The 15,995-nt window shown below is 41.0% G+C and overlaps 1 protein-coding gene across 2 annotated transcripts; it reads right to left on the reverse strand.

Annotated features, from left to right (window-relative positions):
• Positions 1-1,279: 1,279 nt before the first annotated feature.
• Positions 1,280-15,852, reverse strand: rbfox1l (RNA binding fox-1 homolog 1, like). Of its 2 annotated transcripts, none has more exons than XM_085291918.1 (12): positions 15,416-15,852; positions 10,631-10,867; positions 6,166-6,345; positions 6,007-6,060; positions 5,829-5,921; positions 5,521-5,590; positions 5,384-5,443; positions 5,143-5,278; positions 5,026-5,065; positions 4,868-4,935; positions 3,888-3,960; positions 1,280-3,799 (listed from the first exon to the last, which is right to left on the reverse strand). In XM_085291918.1, exons 1-12 carry the CDS (start codon positions 15,500-15,502, stop codon positions 3,755-3,757), a joined length of 1,143 nt encoding a protein of 380 aa, XP_085148044.1. In that variant the 5' UTR covers positions 15,503-15,852; the 3' UTR covers positions 1,280-3,754. The 2 variants fall into 2 exon arrangements, with proteins under 2 accessions (XP_085148044.1, XP_085148045.1); XM_085291919.1 differs by lacking the exon at positions 15,416-15,852 and adding an exon at positions 11,878-11,945.
• Between the last annotated feature and the right edge of the window lie 143 nt (positions 15,853-15,995).

Genomic DNA, 15,995 nt, shown 5'->3' on the forward strand with positions numbered 1-15,995 from the left:
TTTGATTGATAAGAACAGGAATGGATTCAGGCTTAATGTAAAACCTCCACGTTTACTTATTAACAAAGTATACTTTGTAAATACTGTATGATAATTGATGTGATTTCTTTTTAGTACACCGTGTAGGTTTTTTGTTTTTGTTTTTTGTTCACACATGGGTAAGTGTGAATGTTTTTTGTTTGTTTTTTCTTTGTTCATACAACTATTGAACAAATTTGTGAATATGTTAAAAAAAAAAAAAGTAGAATTTGATTGTATGCAGTGATCTCAGTGTGGCTATATCGGAGAAATGTCAGTTAGCGCTGTTTCCGAGTGCAGCCTGAACACAGTTGCACAGGTTGTCAAATCCAATTTTGGCTCGATGCTCAGACTCCATTGGTCCAAAAAAGAAGGAAAAATAAGTTGTTGAAATTTTTCCCTTTAGGTTTTGTGCCACATTTTCCTGTTTTGTGCTCTCTGATTGGTTCCTGCTGGTTTCGTATATATTCAGTGACAAATCAGACCAATGTGGCTAAAACCTTGCCTCCTGACCAATCATGTCGATGAATCACGTGTGACCCTGGATCATATATATATTTTAGATGTGTTCGTTGTTGACCTTTGATTTCAGCATATGTTTTGTAATGACAAAGATCTCAACATGTTTCCTTTCTTCCCCCCCCCCCCCCCCCCCCCCCCCCCCCTCCCTTCATTTACCTTACTCCCCTATCCTCCTTACTGCCCCCCCTCCCCTCACTCCTTAAACCCTCCTCCCACATGCCGCCAGACTTCTCGTCCTTCAGCTTGCAAGGCTGCTGCATTGCAGGAGCACACGGAGGGATAAGTGGGCGAAACTCCTCCAGATGCCTGCCGGAGAGAGTGAATTGTGAGCACTGTCTCGGTTTGACCCGCCTGAGTTGAAGCCATACAGCTCATAAAACACAGGGGAGCATCGCATAATGAAAAGTTGAAAATGTTGAAATGCTGCTAATGGGATTTGCTGCTAGCCCTTATTTAAAATGGTTTTGTGTGCAACATCGTACCTGTTCTAGTTTTTAAAAACAAAGCTCTCGAGTCGTGTTTTCCTTGTGCTGTGGGGTTCTGCGTGTCCAGATGCATTTGCATAGTTGTTTGTTGATAAGACTTTTCATATTTAGTTAGGTTGGATTTTTTTTCTCTCCACTGATTAGAAATGTTTTAGCTTTTGTTTGTTATACTGGCAGGCTGCTTGAGAGTTGAATTGGCATTGAATAAAATGTCTGGACATGCAGAACATAGTGACCTAAAACTCACCAACACCTTTTCTTTTTTTTTTTCAAGTATAAAGTTTATAGGTTTGTGTTCACATGCTAAGCAGTGACTCTTCTGAAATGATGTAAGAATTATTATTTTTTTTTTAATTTAATGCAGGCTTGTATTCTATACATCTGATGTCTCAGATTTTCAGCACTGAAACAGCCCAGGATGTTTGTCTTTACATAGAAAAATCATCCAGATAACTAATGTACACATTTTCATTTAATACCCCACCCCTCCCAATTTTTGTGTATTTTGCTCCTATGTTGGTGTATACCTCCATCAGTCTTTGTAACTGCTTTTTTGACCCTTGAAGAACTCCCATCTCCCTCTTTCCCTCCACCTTTGTTCATTTCTTTTTCTTTTTTTTTTTCTTTTTTTAACTAGTTTTTTGTAGAATCTTCTCACTTTCTCTTCTTCACTCCTCCCTGCATGATGTTTCAACCTCTCTCCTCTCCCCTGACTCTCTAACCAGTATTTCTCTTTTGTCATTCTTACCCTTTTTTTTCCTCTTATGTTGGGTATGTTTGTGACTGCCGTGTGCAACTCTCACTAGTAAGTATTGTATCCTGTCTGCAGTGCTTTTAATAGTTTGTGTTGCAGCACTTTAACAACTGAAGCTGAAGGTCTATCTGTAATGTGCCCTCCCTATCCCTCATTCCCATGGCTACATAGATCTGATAGGATAAACTGCCATTTTGTAAATATTGTGTACATATCTTTTGGAAAGACGTCTAATAAAAAAAAAAAAAAGTACAGAGAGCACATACTGTCTTTTGTTTTTGCTGGAGTTGATTGAAATCTAGCAGTTCAGTGGAGCACAGAGTTGCTTGCAAACAGTTTATTATGAAGATGTTGAATGATGGCATCTGTGATAAAGCAGATCAGCTAGCAGACGAAGCACGATGGTTTAATGTTCATTCATATGGTGATAGTTTTTACTTTAACCAACACAGATTAAAAATCCTTGAGAGCAGCTGGAAAAAAGTTAGTGTGGAAGGTTAAAGATGTAGAAAGTGCAGCAGGAAAAAAAATCATTTTGTCATGCAAACAGCAAAAGGCATATAATGGCAAAGGACAGTTCAGTTTAAAAATAGCAAGAAAGCTGGCAAACGAAAAAGACTAAACGCTAAAAGAAATACTACTAAGAAGAAAAAAGGCAGAAGCAGAGCAGCGAAACGGTACAGAAGAAATTCACACGAGGAAACAAACGTGGAGTAAAGAAGTTGTTGCATAAAACACTTATAAGACTTAATAAGAAAAGATTAAAATGCATTGCTGATCTATCACATGAGGTGAAACTTACAAAGGAAATGAAACAAAGGCCAATAATCTGGAAGTTTAGAATGTGCAGAAAATAGAAAACAGGCCCAGGATGGTTTTCATACATGTAGAGCATGAATACTGGCACTGAGTGTTAGAAGGAGGAGGGAAAAATATGAGAATGATGCAACTAAACAGTAAGCAGTGAAATCACACAAAGAAAATAAAAGAAGGGTTTGTTTGGGGGTTTTTTTTCTATAGCCTTGTCGATGTAATGTTGCGTTGCCACAGAAGAAAAACCAGAAACCCAGGGAGTGAGGAGAAGCAGAATAAAGAACAGAAGAGATAGAGGAGAAAAAAGTCTGATTTATTCAGAGGTAAACATCAAACAAAGCAGAATAGAGTAAAACAAAGCCAAGAAGAACTAACTGATACAAGAAAAGAAGTCATTTAGCAGTAATGAAGGAGAAAAGAGGGAGAAAATACAGGACAGTGACCCTCCGGTCATCAAAGCTCAAGCAAGGTAGCAAGGAGTGAAGCCAGAAAACAGAAACTACACTGTGTTAGTATTTATGAACAGAAAGGTAGGAAAGGACTCAAGAAACTGCAAACAAGGATTAAATGTAACGGCTGTATGAAAAGCTAAACATGTAGATTTAGAGGTAGATTGTTAGAAATAAAAATAAGTCCAGCTGATAAACATTATTTCTGTGCTTTTAGTTGCAATATCAGTGTCGCAGCCAAATCGCTCTCTTGATGTTGAAACTCACAGACATTCCCACACACACACACACACACACACACACACACACACACACACTCAGTAGATAAATGCCAACAAAAATAAATCATTTAAAATTGTACAAAATGTTTTTTGCACAGTTTGACCCCTGAAAAAAAATCCCAAATTATTAAACACAAGAATCTCACAGTATTTTTTTAACCACTTATCCAAAAAAAAAAAAAAAGCAAAGCATTAAAAGGTTTCAAGCGACAGCGTCTCCTACGTATTCTCCAACAGAGCGGATGGTAAGTGGGTCCTACAGTATTTTAACCTTCAGTCTGTTTAGTCTCCCGAAGAGAGGTTGTGATGGAGACAGGAGGTGACACCACGTGTGCCACATTTCCGAGGTTGTTTTTAAGGATTATTGTAATCTGCCCTGCAGTGTCCCAAAGTTCAACAGAGATGCCCGACGACCCCGCCCTTCACCGGGCCTCAGTAGGGGGTGAAGCGGTTGTATCCTCCTCTGTACAAACTGGCCTGTTGACAGTAGTAGGGTGAAAGGTGCAAGTTAACCACCGTGATGTATTTCTCAGATTAAGCTTTGTTTACTCTGATAGCTGCTCACCATTGTACCGACCCCATACGTTGTTGGTCCGACTGAGTGGTGATAGGCCTCTGGAGCGTAAACCCGTCCATATCTGTTTAAAAAAATAATAATATCACGACTCCAATTAAACTTTGTTTCTTATTAATTTATCTGCAAATGAAATTCTGCAAATTCTTTATGATTAATGAAAGCCAACTGAAGTCAGGCATATATGTGAATTTTTTTACATTATGTGAATATTCTGCCATGATTAATGTGAGCATCCAGCACTGTAATAAGTTATGTGATGGAAACCAATCAAAAGCACATTTGGTACTGAATAATATCTGAAGTATCTTACAAAAACAGTACTTTGGGTGTTATTATGATATTGTTATCCTTGGAAGAGCCACACATCCCTTTGAGGTTGTGTTTGGAAGGCCATCCGGCATAAAAATCTGCCAAAACAAACATGTGGATCTGCCCACTGTGACGACCCCTTGTGACTAAGGGAGCAGTTGAAAGCTTCTTCTTCTACTAGCAGTTTGTGTGTTATTGGTTAATTTAAAGCTGCTTAACAAGGCCCATAAAATCCTTGAGATAAAAACAAGAACGTAATCTCAGGTGGGATCTTTGAGCTACACAGGAACAAAGAAATGAGGTTTTTTATTTTACATACTGTGTCCACTCACAGTAAATGTTACAAGATAAATTCCTGACTGTTTGAGAAAATCCAGATCTTTACTTCCTGGCACAAGGCAGAATATTTTCAAAAGCTGTGTTTATCTTGATAAAAGTTACAAAAGCCAAGTTTGAGTTCAAAGAGTGAGCTCTGTGTAGGTAGGAAGACATTTTCATGGGAATAGCCGAAATGCTCCAAATAGGTTTTGTGTTTCTGCTCAGGTAAAAGCGGTATATACTATTAGGCACACAGCTGCTCAGTGGTACTGCTGAAGCTCAAACACAGCATCAGAATGAGCAAGAACATTCATCTTTGTGTACATTGTTTGTCTGTTTACCCATCACTGTAGGTCGCTGTGGCAGCAGATGCTGACTGAGCCACTCTGTATGCTGCAGGGTATCCGCCCTGCATGGGAAAGATGAAGCAACAATAAAGCAGCAGCAACTGATTGACTGATTAAAAAAGTAAAGATATGAGTAGAGTTCAGCTGCGTACATAGACTTCTGCTCCATACAGTCCATCCTGATACACAACCCTGAAAAAAAAAGAATAAAACATTATCAAAATGAAAGTAATTGGATATAAAGCCGACACCGGTGCTCAGAGTCTTACCCAGGGTAGGTGGGGACAGCAGCAGGTGTGGTTGCAGTGGAGCGAATTGTGTTGTAGACAGCTCGACCCCGACCACGCAGCGCTGAACCGCGGTAGGCCAGCGTAGGAGTCGCTACAGGGTACGGAAAACTGGCAACTAAAATAGAGGAGAGGAAAAAAAGTAGCAGGAGGAGTGAAATGGCAGTGCTGATCATCTCTTCAGAGCAATATGTCAGCATGAAAGAGGGAAACCTTTAGTTACCTGTATAGAGCTCAGGTGCGTACATGGCCCCCATGACTGGGTTGATCTTCCAACCGGAAGCTGCAAAAACAAGGCCTCTATTAAAAACAAGCTCCAAAGATTAGTCAGGACCCAAATATTAATGAGAAGTTTCTTACTTGAGATTTCACCGTTCACGAGAGGCGCTTGGGGTTTCTTGGTAACTACTCGTGCAGTGGCATTATTAACCTGGGGATAAAATAATAAGGATAATCATGGAATCAGAAAGTTAAACCTACAACACAAAAGCTGCGTGATTTCCAGCCATGTGATCAATAAATATCACTTAGGTATAATGTCCAAGGGAAGTTACAGGGTCATAAATACATTTATAGTGAGGTGGCCATTTTTTTTCTCTCTCTGGGTAAAACAAAACTGCATGTTTGTTTTCTAGTTTTAAAAAAGAAATGGGGAAATCTCGCTTTACCTCGATCTTCCTCCCTTCCACAATTGTCCCGTTCAGCTTTTCTCTTGCTCTGTCAGCCTCGGTAGCATTCTCGAAAGTGACGAATCCAAAGCCCTGTGTGTTTGCACGGTTATATGTTTACTGATGAATGATTCCCACGTTGGTTTAAAAGCACTGATCATATTTCTGAGCTGCTCACCTTTGACCCCCTCTCATTGAAGATAATCTCTACATCGAGGATCTTGCCAAATTGCTGAAAGTGTCAGAGCAATTTTCACAGAGTGGAAATTGTTGGATTCAACATGAAAACATGGGCTCTGTGTATGTGTGAAGCTCAGAAACGAGGTGACTGTCATACCCCAAACATCTGGCGGAGGTCTGGGTCTCTAAAGCGAAAGGGGATGTTCGAGACATGGAGGCGTTTCGGTTGGGTTTTACCTGACCCCTCTTCCTCGCTACCGCTTCCTGCCCCGCCCCCCGATGACACGGACACACTGAGAGACTGGGGGTCAGAGGTCACGGGGACCAAAGAGTCCTCCTGACAGTGAGAAAGCACGAAACAGGACAAGGAGGCAGAGGAAGAGGAGGAGGCAAGCAAGTGGATAGAGGAAGAACAAAAAAAGATGGAAAACAAAAGATGGAGAGGGTGTGAATGAGGTGGGACAGATGTGAAGAAAAATTGGGAGAGGGCATCAGTAGAAAAGCAAAGAAGGAAAAGAGAAAAACAAACAAACAACAAAGTAAATTCAACAAATTCAACATGTTCCAGAGAATTTCATGTTTAGGTAAAAACTCCAGTTGCGTAAGCATCACATGGCATTAAAGCTCAAAGATCACTTTCATGAGATCAAGTGAACCAAACCAAGTTCAACCAGCATTCAGCAACCAGTGAACCTTCTCAAGCAAATGTAAGGAGGCGTGGAAGGGGCTCCAGTTTAGTGAGGCGTCGTTGAATACATGCCTGTAGGAGATTAGGACAGTGACGCTAACAATAAACGCCAAATGTCTGGTATTAAAACTGCTCATTCCAGCCGTCGTGAAGAGTGAGAAGTTGTTTTAAGCTGTTTTCAGACTCTAACTCAAAGTTTCCCACAGTGGCTCTAACAACTACTTGTTTTACCTTAGTATTAAAGACATACCTGTGCTAGATTAACTTATATAAACTGCCCCATGCAGAAAAATTCAAGAACTAATGTGCCAAAACCAAAACATTCACTATCCCACAATGCACCACGATGCTAGTGTGTGTGCATGTATGTGCATATATATATATATGTGTGTGCAGGTGTGTTGGCCAACCAGCATTGTTCAACCATTGCAAGAAAAGTGGTTAAAAATATATAGATTTGAAAGAAAATCTGCAAAAAAGGGCAACAAACTAAAACCAGTGAGCTTCAGCAGCAAGAAACAAAAGGAAGAGGAGGAGCAGGGAGCACAAAAATTAACGCGAAAAAGAAAAATTACTGGGAGATGTGCTACTCTAATGGAAATAAGATTACACTCCCAAGCCCTGAGTATTAGCAGTCTAGTACCACGAGGCAGATAAGGAGTGAAAAAGGCTTCAGTAAACAAGGCAAAGAAGGTGCACAGAAAGGGGACAGAGTTTAAAACTGAAGGGTCAGTGGGGGACGGGTGGGGTGGGGGGTCACGGTGCTGCTTTTTTGCCAAAGGTTAAAGTCGTTCGTCAGGGGGCATCATTAATAAGAAGGAGACAGACAGAGAGAGGTACAGAAACACATTCATACAGACATATAAATGCACACAGGCTACTACTGGTGTACACTACACTGGCTCGATGTGGCTTCAACTGTAGACAGCAGACCCACACACACGCACACACACACACACACGCACATACAGGCCAGAGTGGAGGGGGGGGGGACAGAGGTACAGAGGGTTGAGTTGGGTGGTGGTGTCATTGTCACGATGCAGGATTGAGTTCTGGACCTGAGCGATATTTCAGACGGGGGAAAGGGGGGGGAATCATCCGGTCAGCCTCACCCCGCCCCCCCCTTTTTGACCCCCTCCCTCCGTGGCGACGTCTCAACTTTCCCCGAAAATCATCACGGACCCGAGTATGTCTGGGACTCTAGTGATAAAATATATAAACGGGGCCATAAAACACCATTTATGAGAGGAGGAAGGGAGAAGCAGGACACAGAGCTGACCTGCCACACAGATCAGACGGCTCTGCGTGTGTCAGAGTAGATGTTTCCATGTCTGAAGGAGACTTCTGCACTGCAAAAACAAAACAGTCACACACATCTCTGACCACATAACTCATGTCTTCATGAATAAGAAAAAAAAAATCTGCTAATCCGTTAAGAATATTTAAACCTGTTCCAAGGTGAAATCACATCTTCAAGTAACCACTTCTGCAAGGTCCCAAAAGGTTGGTTCTGTTCATCTGGATGAACCGTTTTCAGTGGGAGAAACGTTTCGTCACTCATCCAGGTGACTTCTTCAGTCTCAGCTCACTGCAGGTTTCCCCAACCTTATAAACAGTACATTTGTATAATGACTGAAACTAGCACCACTGAATAAACAGTGGGCTGTGATGTCAGTTCCTTGAGCATTAATATGCAAATTGTCATTGATCAACAACCACTGATCAAGGACGAATGATCAATGGTCATGAGTACCATTCACAGAGTTGGGGAATGGCTGCAATCACAGCCCGATGAATCAAACACTGATGCACTAAAAAAATAAAATATATTTTTTATATTTTGTCTACTAAACAATATTTTGTTTACTAAACAATCCAGTTTTTAGAAAATAGAATTTTAAGGGTAGTCAAAGGAGCTTGCAAAGAAAAGCGTCTGGACTTCTTTAAGTTGCTTGAAGACGTTTCACCTCTCATCCGAGAAGCTTCTTCAGTTCTAAGGTCAAATGGTGGAGAGTCCCAGATTTAAACCCAGTGGGAGTTTCCCCCCAAAGAGGGACAAAAGGACCCCCTGATGATCCTCTAATCACATGAGCCAAGGTGTGAAAACGGGTGTGGGTCCCAATCAGCCAGAGTTTCAGGTGAGCTCATTGTGAAACCTGGCCCCACCTTATCATGCGATTTCCTGAGGTCAGATGGCCCAGGGTGTGAGTGGGCGCTAAGGCGTCTGGGGAGGGAACTCAAAACTGGATTATAGATGGTGTCGTAAACCATCGCCCCTGTTCAAAGATGGTCGCTTACAGTGGACATAGATGGCTTCTAATTTTAAGGGTAATATTTATTTCAGGCTTTACATGGTTAAGATAAGTTTTTTCAAAATAAAATAATAAATACGTTTTTTTCAATTACAGACCTGGGAAGTGACAATAGGTCTCTGCAGGCAGTGTGAGTCAAAATATTACATTATTTAAAAAAGACAAACTTTCTCTCGTGTGTGTTGCTGTTTTTTTAATCAATTCAGTGAGAGTGGCATGGTAAATTTTGCTTTTAAACTGTAAAGCCTGGTTCTGCTGGCTGTCTCTTCCTGCTAAAAAGTTTTTTTCCCTCTCATATTGCAGGGTTTTTAGCTTACAGTATTAAGGCCCTTGAGGCAACTGTTATTGTGAATTTGTTATTGTAAATGAGCTTGAAATTGAATTCAAATTGCTAATTAGGAATAATGCAAGTAGCCTACAGCTTACTGGTGGTCATTATTCTGCAAGTAGGCTAACAAAAAAATCACTTTGATTTTAACCTGATGGCAGCACAAGATGGAAATTCTAGAGAGCCCCTCAAGTTCTGAACTGTGTAATTGTATAATATAGTTTATTACAATTTCCATAAGATTCCAGCAGATTAGTAGCCTGTTGTAACAACAATTCCTCATCGTTTTATCAAGTTATTTCATTCAAAATCAAGAGGAAACATCAGGCAGCTCATAAAGACTGAGGCCAGTGTGACCTGTTTGTGCATTAATGTGTTCTCTGTTATTGTAGGGTCTTTATCTTACAATATAAATGGAAATTAAAGACGCTCCCACAGTGCACCGATGCTGAAGTGGTGCAGGCCACACACAGAAAGAGATCAGCAGCAACCAGAGACCACAGGGTGTCAGTGAAATTCATCAGTGTGGTAACTGTCAGTATGAGTAAAGGACACTGCTGCCACACCACCGGCAAGATTACACTGAAACATTTGAGGTAATAAACACGAGGGTTATCTACGCAACCAGCCAGGAACAGCTGCAGAGCAATGACTTTAGATTCAACTGAGGATAAAATTATAATGCAGGTTTCTTCCGTTGATTTAATAAAAGATTAATTTGGTTTTTAAAAGAATATGTAAAGCAAATTTGATGGTAAACAGGTTGAAATAATCTTATCGCAGTAGCAGAATGAAGACACAAATTATCTATTAAAAATTCTCTTTAGTTTCAAAAACCATTTGTTGATACATTTTTAAAGATGTAATCATTGTTTATCCTGTACCAGAAATGATTTCATCAGACAAATCACAAAAGCCTGACATGGACTTTATAAACATCCTTCAGATAGCTTAAACTGTAAACTGTAAGTATCAGCACAAAGTTCGAGCGGCGATCTGGAAAGGTGATCAGTTTTATTGACACTTAAATGAGACCTGGGGGAGGGAGAAAGGAAAAGTGGGCATTTATTTTCATCAATAAATCCCTTATCAGCTGCCTCGACATTTTGCTCCACAGAGGGTGACAGGCATTTCCATACAAGGACACCGCGGTGGACATGGGGCTCTAAATATAGAAGGAAACCCTATCTGGGCCTGTTGCTCTGCAGAACATGTGAAAGTGCTACCTGTCGACTTACTGACGATCATGTTTTATTGGCCTGGAACATCAACATTTGTCACAGACCGCTCTTACCGTGTTGCCAGATGTCAGAGAGTCGCCCCCATCGTGCTGAGGGCCCTGATAGACTCTGAGCTGGGGATGTTCCTGGTACTCTGAGCTCGGATGTGCAGAGCTAAAGTCGAGAGTTGCCAGTCTGCTGGCGGATGTTGGGGGACCTTGACCTGGTGGGGGGTAAGAGGGAGGCGGGGCATAGACCTGAGGCAGGGCAGGGTCTGCGCTGCCTGGGGCAGCCTCCTGAGTGGGGGCCCCCTGAGGAAAAGAGGAAGAGGGAGACGAATGAGCCACTCATGCCAGAATATGACAGCGTAGATGTAAACAAACGAAACACAAGATGTTGTTGTTGATCTTCTGTTTTTACAATAAAACAAACTGCATAAACACGCTGCAGTGACACTGTGATCTTTAATGAAGATGACAGATACACAAATACCACAATAAATGATTGTTCCACCCAATTTTACACATCAGTTTAACTGTCAGGAGTAAAATGCTGTGAAATCTCTTAAATAATCTGATAATAATAACCATAGCAAAAGATGTTTTTAACAGTAATAGTAAGACAAAATACAAAGCTAAATAAGCTTACTGGTAGGTTGCAGTGTTTGGAAGAGGTCACTATAAATTACCTTATATATTTACCTATTCTTTTTTAAATAACTGCCTTTTGTGAGTTTGTTTTTTGTGTGTGGTAATAAAGAAATAGTAAATTATCCTTGAAAAATACATCTGATGACCAGTCCTAAACACTACATTTCTTTTTGCTTATCCAAAGCAACATCCAAGTATAGATATAATTAAAAACATCTCTAATATTAAGACATTTCTCACAATTGTAATAACTGATTCATTCTTAATGCCAAACGTGGAGCTCATTGTTAAATTTAACTCTTTCTGTTTTTCCCATTACAAATGACAGATTTGGCACTTGAAAACAATATTTATGTCCAAAATGTTGACTTTATGTAGTACAATGTCATGTAAAATTATTGGAATCTCATCAGATTCAACAGCCACAGGTATGTTTTAAGTCTCATAGACTTTAGAATCTCTAATATCCATTTTAATTAAACAACTGTTTACTTAAAAACTTTTTTTTTTTTTTTTTTAAATGCGTAACAAACTACCTTTAATGAGAAAAACAAGATTAAACAGGAAAACAGGACCTCCTCCAAACCAAGTGTAAGCAGTGGTTTGGAGGAAACTCCTGCGCAGTTTCCATTCAAGTGAGGTAAAAAGCAGAGAAATAAAAGCGGTCTTACCCCCTTACTGCATTCCTCGATCTCTGATGCATTGTCTAACAACTGCCGCATTTTTAATGCCAGCTGACCACCCGCCCACCGCACCATAAGTTCTACCCATCCACCAATCATCAAATGATTGCTAGAGGAAAAGTGACCGGGGGTGGGGGGTGGCTGTGGGTGGGGGAGGTGTTCCACACCAGCTGTGGACATCTGTAACTTTCAGTCACCTTGTTGCTCCCACAAAGAGCCCAGAGGGCCCCTCTAACCTACTCATGAACACAGAAAGCGTACGGAGCTTCCCCCCCAGGATTAAGTATTTATGAATGTGTGTGCTCCTGCTGAGGGTGCATCGTGCTAAATGTCGCCTCCGAGAATATCGGCCCTGACAGACACGGTTTTATTACCTCAGAGACATTTTCATGAACATCTACTTCTCTTTGTGTTGTGTGGAGTGGCTCAGTTGCCTTTTAAGAAACAGAGGACTTCACAAGCACAATAATGACATCAATGTTTGGGTTGGGTGCGAGTGAAGTGCTTCGCTGATCTTACTACAACATGACCACACAACAGAAAAAACAACAAAGTGAACACATTTACCCAGCTGTCAGACTACAGCATACTTATACTGCTTACACTTGAATTTCTGATGTTGAGCTTGCTTTATACTATAAACCTACCGCCGCCTCGTTTTGGACCCAGCCATGCTTCAGGAAGGCCGAGATGCATCAGTGATTCAATAGTGTTAAAGATCCCACCACATCAACATGACAGTCTGCACTCCCTGACAACGTCTGGCAGGAGATATGAGTCCACGTGTCACACACCAGGAGACTAAGAAACACAGTCTGTGCAGCCTCACCTCTTCACACTGACTGTCTACATATATGTTGTATATATGCCGCCTTCTGTACTGTTATATGTGTATTTAAACTTTCTGATTTATTGCTTTATATCTTGTGTTAGGACTTCCAGCTGAAGCATTTAACACAACAGTTCTTGTATAAACAGATGAGATATCTGTGACGGGCCTTCTCAGACTTTCAGGAGACAGGGAGTTCTTACAGGAGGGAAAACTTTCCAAGGACTTCATCGCAACAGTAACACTGAGTGGCAGATTCTTACTATTGGAGCTGTTCGTACTCTAAACTTTTCCATCTTAATACTTCAGACACATGTGACATGATATGTTTCAACCACATGAAGGTTTGTGCTGATCATGAAGATAATGTATAGAGCCCGTATGTTCATTCTGATGGTGGACAGTCCTCATTTAAAGATGTACAATAATGCTGCAGCACAATGTTCAGATGAAATTATTTTGTCTTGGCTTCCGGATACGACTTCACAAATCTAAGAACATTTATTCTGGAAGACAATCCTGGAAAATCCTCACATTTGTGAGGATTCCCCCACAGTAACTGGGAATATTTCTATTAGAGCACTGATACTTTCACTTAATCACTGGATCAGAGGATACCCTGAGTTACCTTACAAGCAAAATGCCACAAGTGTGTCAGCTGCCTTCAGGATTTAAAGGAGTCACGATTAAAAAAAACTCTATCCCACGCCAGCTCATAATGGCTGGCATAGCTCTGCTGGCTGTTAAACTGGTTGTATAAGCAAGGAAATGGTTGTCAGGCAGACTCTTGTTGGCTTGGAGGATTTCATTTGACCACTCTCTGTTGGTTTGGAGGAGGATTTTTAATAAACTGTGCACTCTCAACAAACCAGATTTGACATTCAAGCAGGCTTCACCCTGATAATTACTGAATGAGGAAAAGTTGATGGAGATGATTCATCTGCAGCTCTTACTCATTATTCAAGAGAAATATTTAAGTTTGAACCAGAGCTGAAAGATAGGTATTGAGGCGCCGTCCAACTCTGAGGCCGTTCTTAACTCTCGCACTGGAGCTGGAACATGTTTCCAAATATGTTGACACAACTTGCACCTGCACTCTGTCCTACTTATCAGAAGAAACGACGATCTAGCTGCTCCGACCCTCCTCCGAGATATAAAAGCGATGTTGAGCGAAGAAAATGCATCTGTTAGATATCACTGTCAACTCTCCCCCCACCTTACAGACTAACTAACTAACCAGCCACTGTGTCTGATTCAGCACCACAGTCTCAACACGAGACTCCTCACGGGCTTGTTTTTTATTATCATTGCCATTTGTTCCCCCTCTCTCGCTCGTCTCCTTCCTCAGCTGCTGGCTTCCGGTCAGAGGTCGACGGCTCGGAGCCAGGTGCTTGCTGGGACAGTTGCCATGGGATTTACACAAGACGAAGCTGACTGCAGATGTGGCCTTTTGGTGCTGGCTGAGTTACAAATGTTAGCAACATGTAGCTTATTAAAGTGTAACACAATATTCCTTTTTTTCATCCATCCATCTGCACATTCTGCACATCCCGGTTCCTCCTATTGAGCGACACGACAGGCTTTTTGTTTATATTGCTGATAAAAAAAAAAAAGAAGAAAAGATTGCTGATAATGAGGAGAGAGGAGTTTTACAAGCTGCCAAATGTTGTGTTAAAACAGATGCTCCACATCAGTCATAAAGGAATTTCCCCAGCACTTGGAAATATGACACTTTTAAAAAGGGAACAATTGCTGGATTGAAGTGAAGGATTCGAGCATTTCGGTACGCTGTATACTGTGTATATTGTTGCACTGACAATAAAGTTCTTGAATCTTGGAAGATCTAGCTGGGGCTTCAGACTATTTACTTCAGTGCCAGTCACCTTCAAATAACAATTCTCTCTGCATCTGTTTTCCATAAACAGCTCTCTGAATCTTATGAAATAAGTCAAGGTTACCCCGGAGGAGCCTAATATTCAACATTTAAATGCACAACAGGCTGGTTTCACACATTTATCTTAAGCACAGCTCACTACAGGACACAAGACAGGTGACAGACCCTCTTCCTGTGATTATCTGCTCAGGAGAGGAGGGCTAAAAATACAGCTGGTGTGAAGCACAGAGACAAGGTAGAGAGATACTAAATGAGCTGTGGCATTAGTGGCATGTCAGGGACACTTGCTGGTGGACTAAAGATAACCACTAATATGTCCTTACTAGTGAATAAATAAGACATTTCACAACTAGCACACTTCACACAGATCCTGTTGCATATTAAGCAATGCATCGATAGACTGAATTAGATTAAACTGTGACTTAGGGCCTTTTGGCTTCTTCTGCTCACTGGAAAATGTTTTAAGTTTTACAAAATACAGGGATTTTGTCTGGCAATAGGAATAAGATCTTTTTAGTTTAATCATTAAGCAAAATCATACAAAGGTGCTGATTTAAATGTCCAATTATTTGATTATATTTCTTAATGTGAGTATTTGGGTGAATAAAAGAATAAATAACAACCAGAGCTCTAGAAATGCAAAATAACTGACATTGAGATTAAGAATTGTAATAATAAATAATATTATTTTGTTGCATAAAGTTATAGTTCCCCAGTAGATGATTTCAGGGATGTTCCCTAGGGGGGAAAATCTCAGTATTTATGTGATAATGTCTGGCCACAGTGTAAATCAAGAAGTTTACCTGAACTATGCTGGGGTAGCATGTGGTTGCCTGTGGGTAGACGGGGAGTCCATAAGGCTGGAGGATCACAGTGGGTGAGGAGAGCATAGCCCAAAAACGACACACGAGGAGATGAGGAACGGAGGAAAATGGGAGGAAAAGGAGAGCAGGGGGAAAGGAAGGGTTGATGTACACACAGAAGAGCAGGCGATCAGGCTGGAATTTTTTTTTAAAAAGGGAGGAAAAATCCCAAATGAAGGAAACAGAAACTCCAAGAAAGTGAGGGAGGTGGGAAAAAAAGACCACGCTTAAGACTTTTGCTTCACCTCGAAAATGAAGTCAAGCAAGAAAACACAAGGGAAACCCCCAAAACACCCGGAAAAGATGGGATTTAGAGCAGTGAAAGAGAAAGCCAGTGAGCTTCTGTGTGTCCATCAGTTGATCATGCAGCCTGACAGACAGAAACACATGGTCAGGGTCCCATTTCAGAGTTATATAAATAGTCACCCATGTCCTTCTCTCTGAGTTTACCACCTTACCTCCCTCACTCTCACTTTGTAAGAGGAGATCTGTGACCACTCAGTCAAACCTCTGTGCAGAG

This window comes from Mchenga conophoros, linkage group LG11 (assembly GCF_057382185.1).
Source record: "Mchenga conophoros isolate Kocher_MC1m ecotype Shallow Benthic linkage group LG11, M_conophoros_male_GT1.1, whole genome shotgun sequence".
Taxonomy (NCBI): domain Eukaryota; kingdom Metazoa; phylum Chordata; class Actinopteri; order Cichliformes; family Cichlidae; genus Mchenga; species Mchenga conophoros.

Excerpts from the sequence above, each read along its gene's own strand:
- rbfox1l (XM_085291918.1), bottom strand. The coding sequence starts at position 15,502 with ATGCTCTCCTCACCCACTGTGATCCTCCAGCCTTATGGACTCCCCGTC. Across the intron at positions 6,061-6,165 it reads ACCTCCGCCAGATGTTTGGG|CAATTTGGCAAGATCCTCGA; the intron begins GTATGACAGTCA and ends TGACACTTTCAG. Across the intron at positions 4,936-5,025 it reads TGTATGGAGCAGAAGTCTAT|GGCGGATACCCTGCAGCATA; the intron begins GTACGCAGCTGA and ends TTTCCCATGCAG.